This window comes from Streptopelia decaocto, assembly GCF_964273445.1.
Source record: "Streptopelia decaocto genome assembly, chromosome: 1".
Classification (NCBI taxonomy): domain Eukaryota; kingdom Metazoa; phylum Chordata; class Aves; order Columbiformes; family Columbidae; genus Streptopelia; species Streptopelia decaocto.
Genome location: NC_138663.1, coordinates 13699992 through 13724281, shown reverse-complemented (window position 1 = coordinate 13724281; position 24290 = coordinate 13699992). Strand labels below are relative to the sequence as shown.

The 24290-nt window shown below is 38.6% G+C and overlaps 1 protein-coding gene across 2 annotated transcripts in view; it reads left to right on the top strand.

Annotated features, from left to right (window-relative positions):
* Positions 1-24290, top strand: part of PTPN12 (protein tyrosine phosphatase non-receptor type 12) — a 74998-nt gene that overhangs the window by 12845 nt on the left and 37863 nt on the right. For both annotated transcript variants that reach the window (XM_082043892.1, XM_082043891.1), the window contains exons 2-3: positions 20011-20119; positions 23643-23719. In XM_082043892.1, the coding sequence (XP_081900018.1) occupies positions 20011-20119; positions 23643-23719 (186 nt within the window). The remainder of the gene's footprint in view (positions 1-20010; positions 20120-23642; positions 23720-24290) is intronic.

Sequence of the window (24290 nt, the reverse complement as noted above, 5' to 3'; positions counted from 1 at the left end):
AAATAGTCTTTGCAAGAATCATCATGCATGCAGTTCCTTATGAATTCTCAGGTTATGGTTTGTTAATTATTAATGTCAATATTAATCCTGGTTAAATTAATATTTAATTATTAATATTGATACTGGACCAGGTAATATTGCTTATGGATCCCTCTCCTCAAAAGACTAATTGTGGTCTTGAACTATTGTCTAAGCTTGGTTATTACAGAGATTCCTGGAGATCAAAGACTAATTTGAGCACCTTGAAATAAGAGTTGAGTCCTGACAGCTACAAGGGATACAGTCAGCATTCAGACAGAGTAGCAGTGCAGCTTGCACATAATGTACTGTTCACCATAACGCATCTATAAGAAGCACTTGCGTCCCGATAAGACATTGTGATACTTCACTGCTCCTGTGAATGGATTCACTCTGGCTGTAGAGTATGTATTTCTGTATTTTGCATTTTAAAGCCAGGATTTAGCAATCCTGTATGTCTCATCCTATTACTTGTCATGCAGTTGCTGTCTCTTTAGAACAAACGTGTATTGCTGTCTGGGCTTATTAGCATTAATAGCTGCTCTGGTTACCCAATGGAATACGTGATGCACAATGCCAGCAAGCGGGAATGAGAAGAAGGATTAAAGAGGGCATTGCTGCTGCTCCTTAAAGTCAAACTGCAGCAGACATTGGGGTTGAGGTTTAAACTATGAAAATAGAGATCTTTTGAAGCTATTGATTTTGTTTGGAATGCTGCTGCTTCCATCAAGGGAAAGTAAGATTGAGAAATTTTGTGTCCTACTTATAGTGTGCATAAGTAGTTCTCCTACTAAGTGTGGGGAGTCCTGATATTTGGAAAGGGTCTTTGTTTCTCCCCAGTTCAAACTGCACGCAATATCTAGCCTATTTTCTAGCTAGAAATATTGCAATAGGCAGTCTTCCACATCTGTCAGAATTTAGAAGGTGGGTTTTTTTTTAGTTCTGACTAAAGGCATATCTGTTTCCATGCTGAAAAGCAGGTCACATAGTTTTTGCGGCTGTAAGCAGTGGTACAACCTGTTAAGTTGTTCAGTGCTATGTGCCCTTGCTTTCCCAGTTTGTTGTGTGGTGTTTGTTTTTATTTTCTTTTTTTTGTATAAAAAAAGAAATCCACAGTTGGTTTACTTTCAGTATTTCCTATCTTAGGTTGTAAAAGTTTAGATTCCATTCTTTCTTATCTAGTCTTTCCCAAGAGTGGCTTTGATAGATCTAAGGAAGTAACTTTGGTAATGCAACTTTCTTCATTTGTGGTATTTCATCTACTTATTTTGTCATTCTGAAGAGCCATGACTAGCAGGTTCAGAAACTTAAATTTCCATTGTATAAAAGTGTAATTAAGTATTGATTCTCCAATTTTATTTGTAAGTTCTCAGTAAGATGCTATAAAGTGCAATTGTTCTTGAGGTGGGTAAAAACCATTTTGATAGAGAAGGAAGCAGTGAAGAATAAAAGTTAGGAGGAAGCTATTCAAAAACAGGAGTTTCTTTTTGGAGATTACATTGCATTTTAGTGAGCTAAAACAGGAAGGTATTCATAGCTTATTTGCGTGCAGATTAGCAGCCTCCTCTTCTCTCTGTGGGTTATCTATGTTGAGCAATATACTGACTTGAAACAGACAGTGAAAATGTGGAAGTTGTGTTTGTGCCAGGAGCTGCCACCAGTATTTTACGGTCAGACAAGGCCTGACTGGTGGGCTCTGCAGGCTTTGTGATGCCTCTTCTGGGGCATCCACAGTCGGAGGGTCTCACCAAGTCACCTTGATGATATGTGGCTTTGCTGAAATGGTTTCTGGTTTTCCGGAATTGGAATCCGACTTTGACCACAAGTGTAGTATTTTCTCAGAATTTTTAAAAATGTGTCTGTAAATAGAGAGAAGAGGAATACTTCAGTTGGTGTTGAGCAACTTTCCTGTTCCTAGATGGGCAAGTGTGGACTGCAGCCAGTGGGAGTTGCAAGTTACTATACAGATGTTTGCTCTGATATGAGGAAGGAATGGCAGTAGAGGAGCCTAGTGGCTTAGAAAATGAAATTAAACATAATTGGAATAATAGGCTAAGAGATGGAAAACTCTTAATATTGGTGCAATGTTTAAGTGATTGATATGTAAAGTCTCAATATATCAATAGCTCTTGTCATTTATGTTAACTCTTGCCTCCAGTATAGTAAAAACAATCCAGCTCACCTTTGTCTGTAGGGGAGGGTATGAAACTCTGTCCTGGGGGTAGCTCATTGTACCAGAAGTTGAATACTTGTACATTGATAAAGAAACACAGCTCACACCCAACTTAAAAAATCCCGAAGCCATAGAAGTAGGAAACCCCTCTATCTGTATCTTACAATAATGTAGACCATCTTCCTGAATTCCATTTGTTAGCTTCTATAACATATGATGGAAAGAAGTAGATGAATATAAATGTATGTACTTATGGTTATAGCTAGAAGAAAACTCTTTTAAAATCACAGGTATGCCATAGGGTTGTGTCCAAAGTGGTTACTTGCTTTTCCTTAGAAGATGGAAAGACCTAGAATCTAGTTTTGCTGCTTTATTATATTTTTGCTGATTTCTTAATGTGAGAAACTTGTTATTTCCAGCAATCCCACTAATCCATTAGCATTTGTAACCTAGATGGTTTTGATGGTATCTAAATATTTAAGTACATCATTAATAATTATTAAATCAGAATTAATAAACTACTAAAGAAGTATTGCTTTGTAAAGGCTACTTTTATGCTGAGGTGATGGGCTTGTTAGTTGAACCTGGTGAATTACTTGGATATTAATAATTTTAATTGTGGTCTTTGGAACAAAGGAGTAATATGAATAAGATTGTCTTGTGCTGACTGGGAAGGACCTTGAAATGTTGCGAACATTTTTAGTTTTATATTTTTAGTGGTGTTAAAATTAGAATCTGCCACATGTGATACAATAGGTGTATTCAAGATGAGTAGGTGAGTCTACAGGCCAGTTTTGTTGGTGCTGAGTGCACCTGTCTTTGACTGGCCCATAGCGTCAGCATGGTGGGATGAAGATACGGTGTAAATAAGACTTACGGGAAATGTTGTCAGGGTTGGAATTTAGCCAGGATGCTCCCCTTCTTGCCTTTCTTGCTGTTAAAGGACCACTTATTCATTAAAATTATCAAAACAATTACCTTGGAAAGAGATGGACCAGCAGGTACAGTGTTCTTGTAGTGCATATATGGACATGGGAAGAAAAACCTGGAGTTATTTCCATATTGAGGGCAGTTTGAGATTTCTTTGGTTTCACAGCATAAGAGCCAAAGGGTGAAACTTAGACTTGCTCAGAGAAATAGGAGCTGGGTAGAAGACAGACAGCCCCTTAAAAATAACTTGATTATAGAATGAACAGTTAAAGTGATTGGAAGTACAATTGTGGTGTTTGTGACAAAGCCATAACATGAATGAGATTGTATTGTGCTGCCTGGAAAAGATAAAAATTAATCTACTGTACATGGTGTAATTGGTATATCATTAACTGGGGAGGAAGACGAGTGGATACATATGATACTTCACGGTTTCTTCAGAATCCATAAAATAGTGTAATATCTCAAATCAAATGTACATCCAGTCTAATACTTTATTCTGACTGGTGTATACTGAGAGAAGGTAAGGAATGGAGCAGAGCCATCTTCCCGGTTTCCCTCAGGGGCAGGTCGTGAGCAGAAGCTCCCAGGCTGGGGACCACAGGACAGCAGGACCCAGCAGGGCTGTACCTGCCATGTTTAAACAGGCCCTCTGCTGCTTGCAAGTGATTTACTTTTTTAGCTCTGTATAATTTCCTTTCAGTCAACTTCCCTTTTAATTTTTTTTAAGTTCCTATTTCTAAAGGAAAAAGTTGTGGTGTGTGTTTGGTTTTCTTTTTTTTTTTAGCCTTTTCCTGTCTGGCAAGGACACCAGATATAAGTATGCTGTAACCATAAGTGGTTCTTTGGGAGCTGTGTCTTTAGCCAGGTCCTGTGGTTGCTCAGATCTTCAAGGTGCTTTTTTTTCTGGTGGATTGAGTGAGAGAGTTCTCTTGCAAATTGATCTGCTATTTTTAAAAAGAAAGAAATCTGTACTTCATGCACCGTACAAAATTCTTAATTTCTTACCTCACAGCTTTATAACCTTCCCAATCTCCTCCACAAGAACCACCAGGTTTCTTGTGCATGCTACCACTAGGGTGATTGCTTTCTTGATAATGAGTCTTCTAGAATCCTGGGCACATTAAACGATATTATAGAAACTTAGCTTGATTTTTCTCACCTTCCTCGTGATTGTCGATCTGCTTTTGTAATGTATGATGCTGCTGCCCCTCTGGTATGACCTTGCCTGTCAGTCCCCCATAATTTATAGGGTGGCATTAGTTCCCAGTATGTGGTCCTGCCATCAAGTTTAATATTCCTTTTATATCAGTATTTTCCTTTCAGACTTAAATTTAAACACCCCTGAAGTGGTCAGGCAGTCGGATGTGATGATTGTGTAGCTCCCTTCCAACTGAAATATTCTATTCTAATTTAACCTAATACCTAGATTTTGTACAGGTGAATAGAATCACCTACCCATTCCTTCCTGCAATAAGCACTTAATGTGCCTGAACTTTGACTTCTGCTCTGCCCTTTATTTAGGGTGTGGTGTATTCATGCCTATCACAGAGAATTTCACGCTGTGCTATAATAATAATTCAGTCTGTTGTTTCTGAGTCTATGTCTCTTTAGGCCTGATTCAATTTTGGTAGTGGTAGAGCCCATTCTTGTGTCTTGTATTTTTTGTATCTTCTGCCCCCCCGCCCCCCCCCCAAAAAAAAAAAAAACCAAACAAAAACAACAACCAAACCAAAAACAGAGTTGTGTTTTGGGGTGTTTTAGCAAATAGGAAGCAGAATTACCTTTATCTTGCAGCTTTTTTATCACCCATTTTCAGCATACCTTAATATCTAGTGACCAGTGTGCTGTACTTTTAATCAGTAAAGTTGCATGAAACAGCTCCTGGTCTTTAGCCTCTTACCTGACCTGGTAAACTTTGTATATTTATGTATTTATGTTCTGTTTGGTATCCACAAATGTTACTGTTGCTGGCTGCTTCGTTTGTGGCCAAGGTGATACCCAGGGATGCTTTATAAGAATTTCCTCCTTGCAGTTGTCCTGATCACCAAGGTCTATAAGCTGTCACCTTCTCCTGGGGACCCAAAAAGCTTCATCCCTGCCCAAGAGGACACTGACATCTAGTGGGCGGGTTCCACAGGCACAAGACAAGCAAACTGCTGCTTTATGGCCATCTTTCTTCTGGACTCTTACCTCAATTTTGCTTTAATTTAGATCCTCAGGATTGTTTGGAAAAAGGCAGGGAAAAAGAAAAGCATAGCCAGTTTTGTGTAATGCGTTCAGGGGTTTAAGGATTAAAGGCTGTGCAGTCAACCTAGTTGTGTTTTTTTGGTGGTGAGGCTGGATTGTTTTTTCCCAGTCAAGTTGCCTGCATGTGAGCAGCAGATGTTTATAATGAAATTATTTAAGCTATTACATTGCCCAGTTGTCCTGCCAGTCTGTGAAGAAGATAGTTGCCTGTGTAGCTCAGCAAGAAGAGGCAGATATTCCAGCTCCTGAAGTGTTGCCTCTGAGTTGCCTTCGGTTCTGCGACTGGCCTCTCAATGAAACACAAAGCCTGATAATAACACGTGGTTGTGTTGCTTTGCAGCTTGTCTCAGACATCTGTTAGTTTAACTGGGAACCTAGTAACAGGAAAAGTTTTAACAAAAACACCATTTTTCCAGGAACTGTGCTTAGAAATCAAACTTTCTGAAAATGTTCATCAAAACATTAGTACTGCTTTAAAGACAAAAACTGACATTTCAGTTGAATTAGTAAAATCCAGATTTATGGAAGAAAACAAACACTGCATAGAACTTCATAATCTAATAGTTAAGCATGGCATCTTCTGCAGTCAGAGGTAGTTGCTGTGGACTGAGCCTGTCATTGTGCCTGTGAGCAGTTCACACCATCGCTGCAGGTGGTTTGATATCTGAGGGTTTTAGTCATTTGGCACTAGTGCTTGTTAAACAATATTGTACTGGTTTGGATTTATTCATCAACTATTAACTTCCTAAATTAGCTTAAAACAAAATATAATTTCAAGGCATTCAAATTATGTCTTAAAGTCAAAAGAAGCCCTTTGGGTCCAGTTTAATGGTGGAAGAGTCCCAGAAAGTGTAGACTGACTGTGCTTAGAATGAGGGTGTTAGACGTAAATGTTTTGTGGCCTTTAAAAAGGACAATATTGTTTCCTTGTCCAAAGAAAACATTGATTTTTTTCACTGGAAGATGCAAAGATTGAGTGTTTGCTGGTATTCTTTGGTTACAGCGGAAGTGTCCTTAAGTAAAACCGACTATCACAACCAAAAACATTAACATAAAAAACAATTTATGTTTTATATGAAATACCAGAAAACAAAATGTAAAGGCTACTAACACTTTTTGTGCTAAAGGGCACTTAAGCAATGCAAGCAATAGATAAAATAGGATATGAATGTTTCTGTTTTCAGTAATTTCAAATTGAATCAGTTTTATTACTATCAGACTATGCAGAAAAATAAGAATGTATAGTCCATGAAAAATCACAGGGTCAACTGACCCCCATATTTTAATTAAGAAGGAAGAAAAATAGCTTTCATCTCCTCTTGGCTGTTGATAATTTGTTGTCTAATCTCTAGAAATATTCCAGCATGTGGGACTTACTACTGAATACAGCCCATTTATCAGTAAATATCCTGTGTCTTTATTTCCTCCTTTTGTGCCAGTTTCTAGAATACGACTTTATTTGGCATTTTTTAAACTTAGTTTTTTTTCTATTACGCTAAAAGTCTGTCTGCTTGCTTTATGTAATGTTCTCATCTTCCCCTCTTACTGATTGTTTTCTAGCTTGGTCATCTACTGCTTGTTAATGTGTTCTGCTTTCCATGAGAAGTCACAAAGAAAAATGCCTCATTGGCCTGGGAAGGTTTTTGAGAAACTCTGCTTGTGAAATCCCTTCAGTCAGATGTTTGGTTTTTGGTTTTTTTTTTTTTTTCAATATTTTGCCTTGTAAAAACAGACTAAAGTGTCTCTTGTCTTGCCTGAATTCTTGTAAAATTTCACATACTCTTCTTTTGAATTGGCACCATACCAAATACTTGTTTGAAGCTCAGATTAGAACAGCTTCCTTTCTCAAGAAAGGAAGTGGAGTCTCATTGCTGTGTCACTTATTCCACATGCATGAGAATTGTAGATAATGATCTTGAGGCTGCATCTGAAGGTATTCCCATGTCTTTCTGAAACATCTGGAAGTATATCTGTCATCCAGAACCTGGGGGTGTTGAATAAAGCTGTTTGTATTTCAGATAGAAAAAAACTTAATGATGGTTTGCTATTGTTTACCAAACAAACTGCCTACTTCTACACTCTGGATTGTAAATATTCAGCTTTTTAAAGTGCTGACAGTTGAGGGTTATTTAAAATTTATCAGCAGCTTGATTGACAAGGCACTTGCCTGAACTGTTTTACCAGTTGACTTTAACTTTTTATTTGTTGAAATTTGGCACTGGAGAAGGACTGTATTTTGCAAACGGGCTGTGCAACAAACATTGCCTGCAGGGTACGAACATCAATGAGAGGCTCATTTAGAAACCTTTATGTGATTGAGTGTATACTTCACATTACAAACATTTCTCTTCAAAACAGAAGAATTTCAGAAGTAATTACATTATAAATATAATAAAGGCAACCTACAAACTGTTTGGAAATTGAAGTTTGACTTGCAGCTTTGCTGTACAAAAGGCAATAAAATCTATTTAAAGGCTTTTTTTTGTTTGAAGTATCAGAGATTGAGGTTCTTAGCGCTGGTTTTAAAAGAGGACAAACAGTATGGTTTTTACTTGACCCTTTATTTTGATGCAAGCTTTTATGAGTCTTAAGAATTTAAGATTTCCTGTAAAACATTCATAATTTAAGAAGGTTAAACTTCAAATGATTTGATTAAAACTATTTCAATTGACTTTTTAGTAACTTCACAGTAGTATTTTTCTCTCTGGGTCTTCTAATGAAATTAATATAGGGCTGCAGAAGAGGCAACTACTTCTTTCTTTTCCTAGTCATTTTTGGGTTTGCATTACCTGAGAATACCTGTGGTTAAGGTTACCATGGAACTTTAAGAGTTAATGATATGTCAGACAATATATTTGAAATTGTTATATTTGAGAAAAATCACAGCCTCTTCCTTTTTTTTGAAGGAACTCACTGAACAAAATATGAGGAAACTAAGAAACATTTTCTATACAAGTGATAGTACTGTGAGGTAGCAGGAACTGCTGTGCATATGACTATGTTACTGTTGCAGAAGAGAATTCTGTCCAATATAGCATGTGTGGAGAAGGCTTAGGGATTTATTAAATGCAGCAGAAACAAATGTAAGTTGTAGAGTTTATACTACTTGGGCATTTAGCAGTGTTACTTCCAACTCTTGAATGTTCAGCTGTTAAAACAAAAAGCTTAATGGAGAAACGTGTTTGTTAGGCAAAAATTGACAGATACTACAAAGATAGACAATTATGACATGAAATTCCTTTATCTATATGTAAATATTGCACTGGTTATTAGCTGGGGTTGTTACAGTTGAAGTCTTAGTAAAGTTCGTATCTTTAATGAGGCTACTTCTTTCTGGCTTTTAAAATGCTATTGAACTTAATCATAAATGGCCTCTTTATAACTAGCACATTCCTTGGCTTCCAGACGCAGCCTCAAAGAAGGGGTGAAAATAGTTGTAAGCATGTTTTCTCCAGTTAATAGAAAACTATTTTCTATTTGATAGCTTCTCGTTCCCTTTACATTCCCTTAAATATTCCTCGTGTATGTTATTGCATAGAAGTACTGATTCAGTGCTTGTCAAAACTTTTCTTTTTTGTATTTGTCTAGAAATGTTTTAGATTATGAGTTTTTGGAGGGGCAATAGTCATTAAAACCTTGTGGGTGTTCTGCTTGTAAATTGTGAACTTATATAGCTATATTAGCAGTATCCTAATCTTGTCTGTTATATGTTACTGAAGGTCTGTACAGATACTGTGTTTCTCTACAAGTTTCAAGCCTGGTTTTGAAGGAAAAAAAAAAAGACTTATGGTGAAAGATAAAACTGTTGTATTTTTTTGATGGTTTGCATGTCCAACATCAGCATATTTAACCTTGAACTCATGTTGTCACATAGCAATTCAGCTGTATGCTAAAGGATGTCACGTAACTGAAGGGAACAGCACCTTTGAGTTGTAGACATGTTGCAGTAAGGTAATTTGGACCTAAACACAGATCTCAGTTGCAATGTTTCTTGACTGCACAAACAGCTCTGCTTTTTGCCTAGAGCAGTTGTTGGGCTCCAGCTTTTCAGCTTAAAGTTGTTCTCAGTGAAAGTCTTACAGGGCAGGATTTGTTTCAGATAAATCGGCAAGGCAGAGCTTTTAAAAAGCCTTTGTGCCTTCTTGGAAGACAGCACATAACAGCTATAGCAGAATGTTTTTTGGGAGGTGCAGATTTATTAAAAGGCTCTTCTGCGCAGCTTTGGTATTGGGGACCAGCAGGTAGGAAATTCTGGTTCTGTTGCAGTGAAAGCTCAGGGTTTCCTGTTTCAGTTGCGGTGCATTTTTTTTTCTACCTAGTATGAATTAGGCCAAAAACAAACACTGACCTCAAGGAAACGTGTTCCAAGGCGTGGGAAAAGAGGAAGAATTTTGCTTCTTGTGAAGGAAGAGGGAGAAGAACTTGAGGATTTTTTTCTTTTTTGAGTGCTGAGTACAAACAAAAACAAGATATATTCTCCATGGAACTTAATGCCTCATTCCACAGACTATGATTTCTTTGCTCTTGACTTCATAAAGAGTGTGGGGACAAAAGTTTTGATGGTAGTAGATTAAGAAATTTATCAGGGAGCATTGATGTGGTTAAACAAACTAAATTTTCTTCAAAGACAGAGGTTTAGCCAACACCTATTTGGATCCTTATGCTGCTTGTTTGTATGTGTTTTACCTGATCTGTATTGGTTACATAGCTCTTCCTTTGAATGCTTGTCACAGGTGCTTTTGGCTGTTTAAGGATGTTATGTTAAGGCAAAAGCACTGAAACTGAAGAACTATAGAGTTATAACCAGTGGTGACTGGCCCAGCGCCTTGCATGTGACCCTGAAAAAAACGTTGCTGATGTTTCTTTTAGCTGTCTGAGCTGGAATAAAACTTACTGCTTTTGGGATATTCTTTGTGGAACAAGTCTCAACTTGTCTTTAGATAATTCCTTCTACTCTTGCATGGGTTCTGCTGGGGATGCTGTTGCTTTGCTATCCATTCTTATCACATCACAGTTGTTGGGTTTTGACTTCCCTGAGAAACTTTAAATCTTGTCTAGGGAGGTAGGACAAGCATCTACTTTGATCTGTTTTTCAGGTGAAGGGCACTGTTGGCAGCCAATGGTAAGACAAGGGGCAATGGGTTCAAACTGGAACGCAAGAGGTTCCACTTAAATTTGAGAAGGAACTTCTTCTCAGTGAGGGTGACAGACACTGGAACAGGCTGCCCAGGGGGGTTGTGGAGTCTCCTTCTCTGGAGACATTCAAACCCGCCTGGACACCTTCCTGTGTAACCTCATCTGGCTGTTCCTGCTCTGGCAGGGGGAGTGGACTGGATGATTTTTTTGAGGTCACTTCCAATCCCTGACGTTCTGTGATTCTGTGAATTCAGGTGTCGCACTGACGGTGTCAGCATTACACCCAGGATGTCAAAATCTGACTTCAGAGCTACTGTGTCTAGACAGAGAGGACTGTAGTGTGGTCACCTCTCCTGGGTGAGTCAAAGGATGGCTCTTCAGAGGAAGTTCACCTGGACCTATAACCAGTTCTTGGTTTTAAAACAAGCAAACAAAACCCACCTGTAGCATCAGAATGGCAAGTTGATCCCACCTGTCTCCTACTCGCTCAGAGACTTGCTCCTGGTAAGGCTTTTCAGCAGAGCTCTGCTGTGGCAGTGTTGCAGGTTTACCACTGCTTCCTAAACCTGTAGCTAAACTGTGCCTAAGCCCTGTTCTGTAGGATGCTGCTGAAGGTGGAGGGGTTCTGCATCTTTGTACCCTGGTGGCACAGGAGATTCGTGCCACCAAGGAAATTTGCATGTAATGAAAACTGGACTGAGTCTGACAGTTCTTTTTGCAAGTTATTTATAACCATCATATTATAAGAACTTAAATTTCTGATTCTGACCTAAATGTAGAGTCAATCTAAATGAGACATAAATATGGATCCATCAATCTCTTCAAAAATCAGGAAGACTGCTGAAATGCTGGTGATAAAATCGTACAAGTACTACTAATACAGTTGATACCCAGCGGTGTGACAAAAAGGTAGAGAAAACTGTTTTGCTTCCTTATATCAAGATATTTTACATTCAGTAGATCAGCATACATAGTTATTCTGCAAGTTTTAAGAGTTTAAAGAAATTTAAAGATTAGTAATTTTTTTTTTCACATAAGAAACAATCATCATTTGCTGTAAAATGAATGGTGTTAGTTGACTTAAGTTCAACTACTTGTGAGAAGTGAATCAGTGAGGAAATTGGTATGGAAGACTTAAATACGAAGATGGCGTATTTTATATACTACAGTTAACTGAGCTTTTTACTGTATGTAGATGTTTTCTGCAGTAACAAGCTGTAGGAATTTTTGCTGATAGGTTGGTTGATTCTGTTGAGACATTTCATCAACTAGATTGTTGTAAAAACATTCTCTGAAAATAATTTGCTGTAGTTTTCTTTAGGAACATCTTTCCTTTTAATCACGTAGCACGGTAAGATGAATAAGAGCTGTAAGGAAAAATCAAGATTGATATGTTTTTAATATACTTCTTCTGTCAGCATGCACAAACTCACCAAAACCTAGGACTGAAGGAATAAGAGGAAAATAGTGAATCCAGTAAATTGGAAATTAAATTTGTGAGAGTGTGTGGGGGGGCATTCCCTGATTATGAATTTTGTTTCCTTGTTTGTTTTTTTAAGCGCTTTACTTCCTTATGCCGTTTATTTTTATATTGATGGGTAGGAAAAATCGTCTTGTGGTCTGTTGCATAAAATCTGAGGCTTATTTCTGTTTTGAATTATCAAGAATTGTTCCTGAATTGCTTTAGCACTGTTAAGATGCCTGTTGTTTGTAGCGTGCGCTAATTTTAAATACCTTTTCTGTTTCTGCTTCAAGACATGCTGCCTGGCCTTCAACCCAAAGGAGTCTGTTTTCTAATCGCATGGTTTCAGACTAATAGAGATGTTTGTGTTCTTTACTCATAGCCTATAACTGTCACTGCTCTGTTGTTCTGCACGTTTTCACTTAATGTTCACAGTAGGCTCTGCAATAAATTGAGTGTGCTAAGGAAACAATTTTGTTCACAGACAGAAAGTTATAATACCAGTTCTTGCATGTGTAATGAGTATGCTGCAGAATTATCTGAAATATGAGAACATAGTTCAGTAACTTATTAACTAAAACTTGATTATGCTTCGGTAATGTAATGTTTTGCTTTGTCTGCTTATTTACTTGCTCATCAACAGACCACAGATCTTTTTAGTCTTCTCCATCCTTGTAAAACAAGCCCATTACTGTCAGTAGGTATGTTGCTTAATTAGTATGCTGAATGTCAATTAGCTGCAACTGTAATTGATAGTACTGCTAATTGAAGCTGGGATTAATATGCAGATAGTATAAAACCAGTTTCATAAATGAGGGAGAGAAAGACTTTTGAAGTAATCAGCCCACATTTTGATACTGTGTCTGCAAAGCTATCTTTAGTTACTAGTGGTGTGGGAGACCTCCCTGGTTATAACATTTTTGTTAGGGAAGATAGTGATGGAAGGTGTTGGTCTTACTCTGACAGTACCTAAATCTTGAGAGTATGCTGCTATTTTTTTACCTGTTCCCAGTTTTAATCTGATACTGAAGAAAGGATGAACTGCTTAACTGGCTCCTTTGAGTATTGTCATTTGGCCTTCTCTGCATGAGGACCTGCCAGTGTTGTCTTCATTGACGACTGCTGCTTTATTGGATATGAGTCACCAGTTAAAGCAATAACATGAATTCCCCTCTTCCCTGAGAAAATACCAAACCGAGTTAAGATGTTATAAAGTACACTATACTGTCTAATATGGAAATGATGCTGTTCTCAGTTCCTTGGGTAATTTTGGAGGAATTTTTCTTTTATGCAGGTCACAAAAGCTTCCTCAAATGCAGGGGGGTTTTTAGACCCGTCATTGCCCTGCTGTGAAACATGGATGATGGAGCTCCCCAGGGACTGTAGTTACCAGGCTTGCCTGTTAATCACTTTGGCAGAGATTCCCTTGGAGCACCAAGAGCCTGTGAGTGAGGAGGTGTTGCTGGAAGAGAGTGCCAAGGTAGTGAAAACTCCTCCTCCTGTGTCTTGTTCATTCTATCAGTTCTGCTTGTGATCTCCTTTCAGGGCTTTATTTCAGAGAAATAGGTTAAATCCAGACTGCCGGCCTGTTCCTTGCAGCCGAAGCCATCTGTGAATGCTGAGACACAGTGAAGATTTTATTTTACAGAACCAAATAATTCTCCTTTCATTGTTTATGCTTGAATAGTGTTTGGGAAGGCTTTTTTTCCTTCTATCATGAAGGCTAGGAATTCTTAAAAATAGTTGTTGCCTGAGATCTGACAGGAGTGACTGGGGAAAGGTTGACGTGTCACAGGTGCATGCTGTTTTTCAAATACTTCTAAGGCAAAGTGGTGAAAGGGATACTCTGAAAATTAGTTTTATCTGTAGTTTAGTATGTATTAGTAGGATAACTAATTGCTAGCTTAGACTCTTTTGACATTGTCTTGTATGTAGGTCTTTTCATTCTGTGTTTATTTACAGATGCCAAGTGTTTCATGTATGAATGTAGACCACAGAGATAGTTGGGGGACTTGGATGCAAGAATGATGCCTGCAATTATTGTAGACTCTGCATTATTTGCACTTACCCTGGGTTACCTCCTGCACTGTTATCCCATTCGGGACAGTTCAGTGTTCATTCAGCTCTACCGGATCTGACTTTCCCAGAAACTTGGGGCAGGCAGCTCTTGTTCTGGCAGAGTGACTGAAGGAAGCCCAGCTCCCTGTGTTCATTTATTCCCTGCTATTACAACCTGGAGCTGCAGAGACACTCCTGGCTCAGAATAGTCCATCCTCCAGTTGAGTTTGTTAGCGTCAGCCTGTCTTGGTGTTTCCCGGAGCCTTTGGTAATCAGAGAGTGGTGCAGGGAAACTCCAGTTGGTTTTGTAGAGGCATTAAGATAAGATACTTCTGGAACCAAAGCAATTTTAGAAAGTTAGAGCCCCATTTGAGCAGTGCTATATCTGAGATATAAGTCTGCACTTGAGTTGTCTTTTGACAAAAGCATCTCTTTTGCATCTCTGTGTTCATAATCATAGAATGCTAGGGACTGGAAGGAACCTCGAAAGATCATCCAGTCCAATCCCCCTGCTGGAGCAGGAACACTTAGATGAGGCTACACAGCAATGTGTCCAGGCGGGTTTGAATGTCTCCAGAGTAGGAGACTCCACAACCTCCCTGGGCAGCCTCTTCCAGTGTCTGTCACCCTCACTGAGAAGAAGTTTCTTCTCAAGTTTAAGTGGAACCTCTTATGTTCCAGCTTAAACCCATTACCCCTTGTCCTACCATTGTTTGTCACCGAGAAGAGCCTGGCTCCATCCTCATGACACTCACCCTTTGTATATTTGTAAACATTAATGAGGTCACCCCTCAATCTCCTCTTCTCCAAGCTAAAGAGCCCCAGCTCCCTCAGCCTTTCCTCATAAGGGAGATGCTCCACTCCCTTAATCATCTTTGTTGCCCTACGCTGGACTCTCCAGCAGTTCCCTGTCCTTCTGGAACTGAGAGGCCCAGAACTGGACACAATATTCCAGGTGTGGTCTCAGCAGGGCAGAGTAGAGGGGAAGGAGAACCTCTCTTGACCTACTAACCACCCCTCTTCTAATACACCCCAGGATGCCATTGGCCTTCCTGGCCACAAGGGCACAGTGCTGGCTCATGGTCATAATATAATAATATTGGTACAGAATCTGAAACCTCTGTAATCTGACTATAGATAACCAGAAGATAGTTATTTTGACATTTTTATGATAGTTTGGTTCACATTGATCCTTACAGGTATGTTTTTCTTGCTGTATGAAAGTACTAGGAAATTAGTATTTATCAAAATTATTAGAGTGAGAGCACAGTTGGACATAATTTATCTGTTTTCCTGCCCCTGCTGCTAGTAAGAACAATGCAATGTCAAGCTTATGACAGAAATAGCTGTCTTATGAAATGAGTGCATTAATACAACATTTTTAAAGTATTTCCTAGTATCTTCTTTTATGCTTTGATTTTTAAGGTAACTGTTATGGAAGCTTTTCTTTGGTTTTCAGCTCTTTGGGTATTTCTATTTTTAAAGTGAATTCTTCAAATCTCAATAGGCAATACAAATATTTTCTTTAATCCACAAACATTTCTTTGGTACTAAGCAACTTGTCTTTACAGGCATTCTAAAATAAAAAGATTAAACAGATTGACTGTGAAAGTCGGAGATCTGTGTTTCCTGGAGTGACTGGGCTAAGCTCTTCTTAAAATGATAGGATTCTACAAGTTGGGTTTGAAAAACTGGTTTGTCTTTTTGTAAAAAACACTGAAGTAGAAAATCACTGTGGAAGTTGGAGCATGTTTCTGAAAAGCAAATTGTTTCAGAGGCTCATCCCCTCACCATCACATGTGGTAAGTGTTCGTCACCATCCCACAACCCACTTCTGTCATGCAATGAATAAGCAGAATTAAACTTGAGCTTTTCTAATGAGAATGGAACTTAAGGCCTTGTGAATGTAGTTCTTTAAGCATGATGAATCATGAATATACACTTTTGACCATTTTGTCCTTAAAACAACATACAAATGAAGATTTTGTGATACCAAAGTAGCAGTTCCAGTGAATATGCAAGTCTTATGGAAGCATCTGCTGTTATCTGCAGAGGCACCAGGCTGGATCTCTCTGTCCCTGCTGTTGGCGTCTGAATATCTTCTGGGAAGTGATTTGGTGGTTTACTGGCTTAACCCGAATGAATGGTGCTTTGTACTGTGGACAGTTGGTTGGTTTTTTTTTTATATATATATATTATGAATTAGCATGAAACTGGACTGACAGATCTTACTGGCTATCTTGTCATCAACTTACCATAGTCTGAACAGAATTCTTTCTTCTGTTTTCCTGTCCTTCTGCTGTTGAGTACATTCTCCTCCTTCTGGTCGCTCTAGGCTGTATCTGGGAAGCCCTGAACCTCTCCCATCCTCCAGCAGGCTGTGTGCGCACATCCCAAGAGCTTTCTGCAGAAATTGTCTGTGAGTGTAGGGCAAATTCTTGAGTCTGGCACTTTTCCCTGCCTGTGGTAGTTCACTCAAAGCTCAATTTTCAGAATTCTTTCCTTACTCTTTAGTCAATTCTTCTTCCAAAGCATAAAGTAGACATTGTTCTATGTAGCACATACTACTACAAACTGTGAAGAGTGCTACTTACTCTTTGTGATTGCTCTCAGGACTGCACTTAGTTATCTTCTATGAGCTGTTCTGTCACAGAACAGCTGGCAAGCATGCATTAAGCATGAGTCTTAAAGTATTTTAGGAACGGATGTGTGTTAAAATCAACCTGTATTTAATTTCTAGTTTTTGCCTCAGAGCCAGGGTGTGCTAAACTTACTTTCCAGTCTGTTTAGCAACTTTTACAGCTATTGAATCATGCTAGGGAGAAGGCTATGCTGAATTCTTGTAGCACCACTTTCTGGAACACAGAAGTTGCTACTCATCACTGCAGCCTTTTTGGCTTACAGTAGGTTCAAGTTGTATCTGTGGAAGCGTTTATTCTTGTATTTCTTTAGAATGGGGTGAAGCAAAAGGGATCATCTTCCTAGGGTGCTTTTTGATACCCAACCTTTTTCTGGAATCACTTCCTCGAGTGTATCTTTTGTCACGCAAAATAGTTTGTGCTTTGACTCAAGGTTTTTAGAGGTCTTATTTCCTCTAAACTTCTATTACTTTTTCTCATTATGTTAGTCCCATAAAAAGTGGTAAGAGAGAAGAAAAAAGAAAACATAACAGAAACAAGCACAGGCAGTGTTTTTTAGTTTGACGCAGTAAGGTCAGTGTTACACATGGCAATGTTTCTCCCACGTGCAGTGGTATTCTTTACATCAGTACCGTGTTACAAACCAGGCTTCTGTGTGTGCTCTGCATGGAAGCTTCCTCTTGCCTGGAACTGTTTACATGTCTCTTCACAAATTGAATCTTCCTATTCTTCATTGTAGCAGCGTTTTTAGATAATTTATTTAGCACTTCAATTACTGTGTGGTCAGAGACTTATTGTCCCAACTCCAAATACTTACTGTTTTTTCTTCACTGACTAACATTGCAAGTTTTTCAAGAGCAATGCACTTGAAGAAAACAATCCTGTGTGATAATTCTGTTACTCTTCTTAGTGTTCAGTGATTTAATCTGTGATTAAGTCCTTGGAGAAGAGAGTCTGAAAACTGGTACTTCTTGATTTGCCTTTTTTTTTTTTTGTTTTACCTTGCCATTGGTTTTGCTCTGTAAATACTGCTTTTATGGATTGCCAAGCTTTATCTACATTTGCATATAAAATTAGCTGGTTTTTCACTATATCCAGACAAATTTTATGGAAGTGTTTTTCCTTTTTAGCTGGTAGAATTATTGGAGGACTTGAGTTGCCAATGGATTTTTCCTTCTTTTTTTAAAAAAAATGAATTGTGCCATGAGTCTCCCAAGTGTTTTAGTAGTTTTAGAAGAACTCATGAAGAAAACTGGCTTTCCAGCCAAATAATCGTATTTATTATGTCCTTCTGCCTGTATGTTGTTGCATAGTCAGTGGTAAAGAACATGTATATTTTTAACTAGCAACTGACTGCCCCAATTCTCCCCCTTGACCAAAAGAAAGCAAGCCATGAACATTTTGGAACTTCAGCCATCATAATCAAGCATCAAAGGTGGAGGGAGTGGAACGTGAACAATCTCTATCCTTCTACACATGGAGAATACCATTCAGTGGAAATATTAAACTTCTTTGAAGCTATGTTCTTGCTTTTCCTCTTGATCATAGAATCATTTCAGTTGAAAGAGACCCTCAGGATCACAGAGTCCAACCATAACCAAACTCTAGCACTAAACCATGTCCCTAAGAACCTCATCTACACATCTTTAAAACATCTCCGGGGTGGTGACTCTACCATTTCCCTGGGCAGCCTGTTCTAATGCCTTTTCATGAAGAATATTTTCCTAATATCCAATCTGAACCTCCCCTGGTGCAACTTGAGGCCATTTCCGCTTGTCCTATCACTTGTAACTTGGGACAAGAGATCAACACCCTTTATGCTACACCCTCCTTTCAGGTAGTTGTAGACAGCGATAAGGTCTCCCCTCAGCCTCCTGTTTTCCAGGCTGAACAGCCCCAGTTCCCTCAGCTGCTTCTCATCACACTTGTGCTCCAGGCCCCTCACCAGCTGTGTTGCCCTTCTCTGAACTCTCTCCAGCACCTCAATGTCTTTCCTGTAGTGAGGGGCCCAAAACTGACCCCAGGATTCCAGGTGGGGCCTCACCAGTGCCCAGAACAGTAGGACAATCTCTTCCCTGGTACTGCTGGCCACACTATTCCTGATACAAGCCAGGATGCTGTTGGCCTTCTTGGCCACCTGGGCACACTGCTGGCTCATGTTCAGCTGCTGTCAATCAACACCCCCAGGTCCTTTTCCCCCAGGCACTTTCCAGCCACTCTTCCCTGAGCCTGTAGCGCTGCCTGGGGTTGTTGTGACCCAAGTGCAGGACCAGGCACTTGGCCTTGTTGAACCTCATACACTTGGCCTCAGCCCAACAATCCAGCTGGTCCAGATCCCTCTGTATGGCCTCCAGAAGAAGATTGTGATATACCTCACCACCGTGTTGTCAGTGTAGATGGGTGGCTGGTTTTGCTACCACCCAGCTTTAACTGGAAGCCAGAGTTAACTTTGAGTTCTTCAGGTTACATTTTAAGTCTGGATGTCTATAAAATGTAAAATAATGAACGTTCATGGCTCCTTCTGTATTTTTTTCCTCAAAGAGAATTTATACTCGTCTTCCTCCTCAGTTTTAAGGTTGAAAAGGCCTAATTTGAGTGGGATGATAAAAGCTGTGTTGCTTTTGTTACTTCCTAGGTTGCTGGAAGGCAGGGCCTGCGTTTTGTTATCTGAGGTTTGACTGTTTCAAATGTCTAGGATTTGAAATAGATGGAGGGGGAAAAAATGACATTGTGAATACAGCAGACCTCCTGTCAGTCATCTTAATTGCGAATACCTCGTACCTGAGAGGCAGAGACCTTTCTCTGGGTGAGCCTGAAACTCAACATGATTTGGGCATTAGGAGGTGATGCCTGTTAAATGTCAGAATTTGCTTTTGGTTTAGTTGTCAGTGTGGTGGAAGCCGTGGGTTTCAGAGCAAAGTACCTGCTGCCAGCAGCTGTTCCTGAGCCAGCCTGCTCTCTGCTCCTCCTCCAGCTGTTCAGAGCCATAACAGATTTCTGTGTTTCATACAGGTATTCTTAATGTAGTTGTTACTCTGTAACAGGGCAGTGTATTTCCTAAATAAAATACAGCCATACTGCTGCTGCAGTGGCTTTTCCAAAGTTCCGTGTCTCATCATGTGTAGAGCTGATGTCAACTTGTTTGTAAACTGCTGATGATCTAAAAATATTGTATTATTAGTTTGTTTGTTTTTTTTTTTTTAAATTTCATCATAGTGAATATTGTAAAAGGAGAGAAGAGGTATTTTTGAGTGATCTTCTTATAGTTCATCAATGAAGCTAATACCTAGTGATGTTTCTGTTATCTTGAGACTTGAAAAGATAACATAAATATTTTATTTCAGAGGTTGAGAAGATTATCAACAAAATACAGAACAGAGAAGATCTACCCAACAGCTACTGGAGAAAAAGAAGAAAATGTTAAAAAGAATAGATACAAGGATATATTGCCATGTAAGTCTGAATTACATGCTAATAGAAGACAAATGAAAGTGCTTGTTATTCTTAGTGTATTTTGAATTTTAGTATTTAGTTCTTACTGAAAAGAAAAATTGGAGATAATTTCTGAAAGACAGCTTTTATAAATGTTTTATTTTTAACTTGGCAGGCAACGTAAGTGGATGCTTGTATATTTTATTAGGTGAGATATCACCTAAGGATAAAATGTGTGCTAGATTGCAAGCCATATGAAGCTGATATCTTCATTTTAGCTTGGAATAGTCTAAAACTCTACTTGGTACTGACTGTATTTTTTCCTTGCGAGCATGTTGTTCATGGTATAAAACAACACATGTCAGCAGAAACTCTAAATGAAATTTAAGAAGCCCTAAGGAACCTTGGTTTTGGGGTTTGAAATAAAATAGATCTCTGCAAATGATGTCAGAGAACTTCCAGTGCGTGATTATCTTTGGTTTGCATTGTGCTAGAGCCCAAATGAAATTCTGTTTAATGTACAAACACAGAAAACAAGAGAGAGCACAAGTTAAAATTTAAAACCAGCAAGTTGTGGATGGAACAGACTGGTGATCTCTAGTGCCAAGATCACCTGTTAGCAGCTCAGTTTTTGTAGCTCCTGAGGCCATGGATTTCAGCTGTTCTTCCTCTGCTTCTCTGTATGAACAGCTGACAGGTTAAAGGAAAGACCTCTGACAAATGCCATTTTTCATATCCCAGAAGATTAGCAGCAGGTACAGCTTCCTCTGCTCAGCTTTCTCAGAAGTGTTAGGAGGGTTATAACCCATTAGAACTGGAAAATGGTCTTAAGTATCATTAGTTTTCATTTTCAAAATGTGTTGCAGTAATAAACTCCATTGAATTACTGCATGTTTCAAATTGTTGTGTGCTCCATGTTTCTAGTACTGGAATTTTTACTGTTTATCAGCATTTGGAGCAACACTTTGAGCAGTAAACTTTGCCTCAAAGCCACAGGCCCTGTTTAACAAGACTGGTTAACAAGAAGGGTATAGTGCTTGCTGCTGCACTGAGAAGGGAAGGCATGTGTATTGATATTTTGCTGGAGAATATATGTAGAACATAGTAGTAAATAGTACTGCAGCAAAATAGTTAAATAGCATTGGGTTTGTTCTTTGTTGTTGTTTTATTTTTGTTTTTTGTTTGTTTTTTCACTTGGGAGGAAATAGTTGATGGTTGGAGTGAAAAAGAGAGGGCAAGTTGTTATTGTTGCCTTATTATTAAAACTTGATATAATCTTTCTTATGTGCTGGCATTTTGATAGACCATGAACAATATAGCAAAATCTTGGTAGCCTGGGCTGAGTTGACAAAACAATAGCTACTGTAGTAGTGAATGGCTGCAACTAGAGTGGTACATGCGCTTTCCTTTCATCTGCATAAAAATAAAAACACAGTCACTGGGATCTGAAAGGGTACACAGATCACAGTGGGGAAAATGAGCAAACGTCAAAGGAGGTGGGGGGGGGAATAATACTTTGCCTATCAATTTACAGATGTAACTTATCAACTTACAGATATAACTTAAATGGAGATTAGTGCTGTATTCATCAGAAATTGTTATTGCTACCAGAGAGATCAGTACCTCAATATCAACTCAGTACTGACTTCAGAGAAAAAGATGTGTGCATGTTCACATGACAGTTTACTGACCCACCTGGAATGATAGCTACATGAAACATGGTGTTCACTGGTTACCAGAAGACACCAGTTAGTAATTGCCAACTGAACCCTTAAGCTATATATAAATACCCAAGTTCTTAATCTTCTGAACTGGGAACCTGCAATGGAACTTTCCCTGGAGAATTCTGTCTCAGACCCAATACTGAAAGAGCTGAGCCATAGTGGATACAGACAGGTTGGAGATGTTGACATTTGGAAACCGCAATAGAATTTTGGACCTACTGTGCTGGGAACATAGGAGTCCTCATTAGCTTACCACTTTAATTAGTCTAATCTGCCATTTAGAACTAGTTTTTGCTATTAAATCTGTGATACCATTGCATGCTTATGAAGTGTTCTTGCTTTCACATTGTATGTGTGAGAGTATGTGTAATATGTTTTAAGGGTTTCTCCAGGCCTTTATGTGAGAGTGTTGTCTTCCATCTGTTATCTAAATGTCTTGTACTCTACACTTGAGCTTTTTTTAGGAAGCATTACATGGTGATGCAAACATTTCTTGTGTGTTATCAGCACTCTGGCAGAAAATTTCAGCATCTTGGAAGCAAGTGTCTTGGAAGCTTTTTGGAAGAGTTTTCTTTTCAGAAATATTAATAACTCCTACCATGAACTTCTTGTAGACATGGTTCCCTGTTCTATTACCAGTGACGGTTCGACAAAAAACAAACAAACAAAACAACAATAAACCACAACCAAACAAAAAAAACCCCACCACATTTCCCTTTTTAAAATAGACTTAATTTTTTTTCTTGAATTTAGCTCTAATGAAAGTTTTAGCAGCTGTTCTGTGGTTGAGGAATTGACCCTGGGAGCAGAATGTAACAGATATTACTCAAGCAGATGCTGTTTCTGCAGATACTTCTGTTCCCCCAGCTTGAAAATATTTTTTTTTGTCTGGATTTCCAGTTCCTTGTAGTACTAAATTAACAAAAACAACCTTTATTGTAGAGGTAGTTTGAAGGGTTTTTTTCTGTGCCAGCTAGGAAGTGTTGGTATCAACAAGAGCTGGAAGGACTGGTGAACCTGCCAACCACCTCCTCTCTCTCTCACAATCACAGAGTTGTTTCTATATTAAAGATGCACTTATTTTTTTTTTTTTTGTTTTCAACACCTAAGGGAATTCCAAGATGTTTAGTTTATTCTGTCAACAAGTAATAAAGGCTATTTTTAAGACCGCTGAGGATATTGGTCTCCAAGGATCTACTGTTTTATAAGCAGCTTTCTCTGAGACAGTCAGTAATGAGCGAGGCAGAAACTTGCAATGTCAAAACGCCCTAAATGAAGGAATCTGCTGTTTCTAGTTCAGAATTGCCCCAGCAAAGGGCATAGCCCAGCATTGGGGGGACAGATCAGCCTGTGCCTGAGCAATGAGCCCTGGGGCACGTTTCATGCAGTAGTACTTAATGGACTCGCCCTTGGCAGGGCTGTGCAGACCTGCCTGCTGCTTTACCTGTGCCCTGGTGCTTTATTCCTTCGTGCCTTTAATTCTGACCATCGTGATCTGTGCTAGTGCTGTGTAACTGCAGTGTCGATTACTTCTGATCAGTTGAATTTTGCCTCTTTGTAATGAATTGCTCTTAGAATTCCAGTAGCTGGTGCTCTGTAAACCTGAGCACAAGAAGCACATAGTGGTAGGAGCTGCTCTGCTCATCTCTACTTGGCTTGGTTTACCCATAAATTGACTGACTTGCTTGGGTGACTTAGCTTTGGAAAACATTCTTTAATGCTTAATTTCTTGCATAATATAATAAGTACTATATATATTTACTTTTACATATTGATTTATGTGTTGTAGCTATTGTTTAAAAAAATAATTCTTCTTTTAGTTGATCATAGCCGGGTTAAACTGACCTTAAAAACTCCCCCGCAAGATTCAGACTACATCAATGCAAACTTTATTAAGGTATGTATTACTATCTTGAAAGTTTACAAATTATTTTTACCCTTTTCTTTCATGTCAGTGCAGCTTTAAAATTATAGTCTGAGACAAGAATTTAAAGCTGTGAGGAAAGATTTTCTTTTAATATGGCTTGAATAAATTTGTGAACATTACACCATTTATAAAGCAAGTTTTATGTTTTAATATTACTCTAAATGTGAGTATAATATATAATACTTCATTCTGAAGTGTCAGGCAACGAAACTTGAACTTTATACCGTAGGAATATTCAGATATGATTGTTTTAACAGTTGATACTGTTAAAAATACCAGATTCTAAGAGAGGTTGTTTTTAGGGATAATAAATAAAGTATTTGACAAATCGTATATGTTAATATGCACTTCTTCCTGTCCATAGCAGAAGTGTGGCAATGGAATGACATGTGACAATCTTAAAGAGAAACCAGAATTTGGCTAAAAACCTGTTACGCTTTTGTTTCAAAGTGTGAATATCTCGGATTTACCTTGTAGCTTATTCTGATAGTGCTTCTACATAGTCATGCTTATTGAGATGTAGGTGTTCCTATAACCTTCA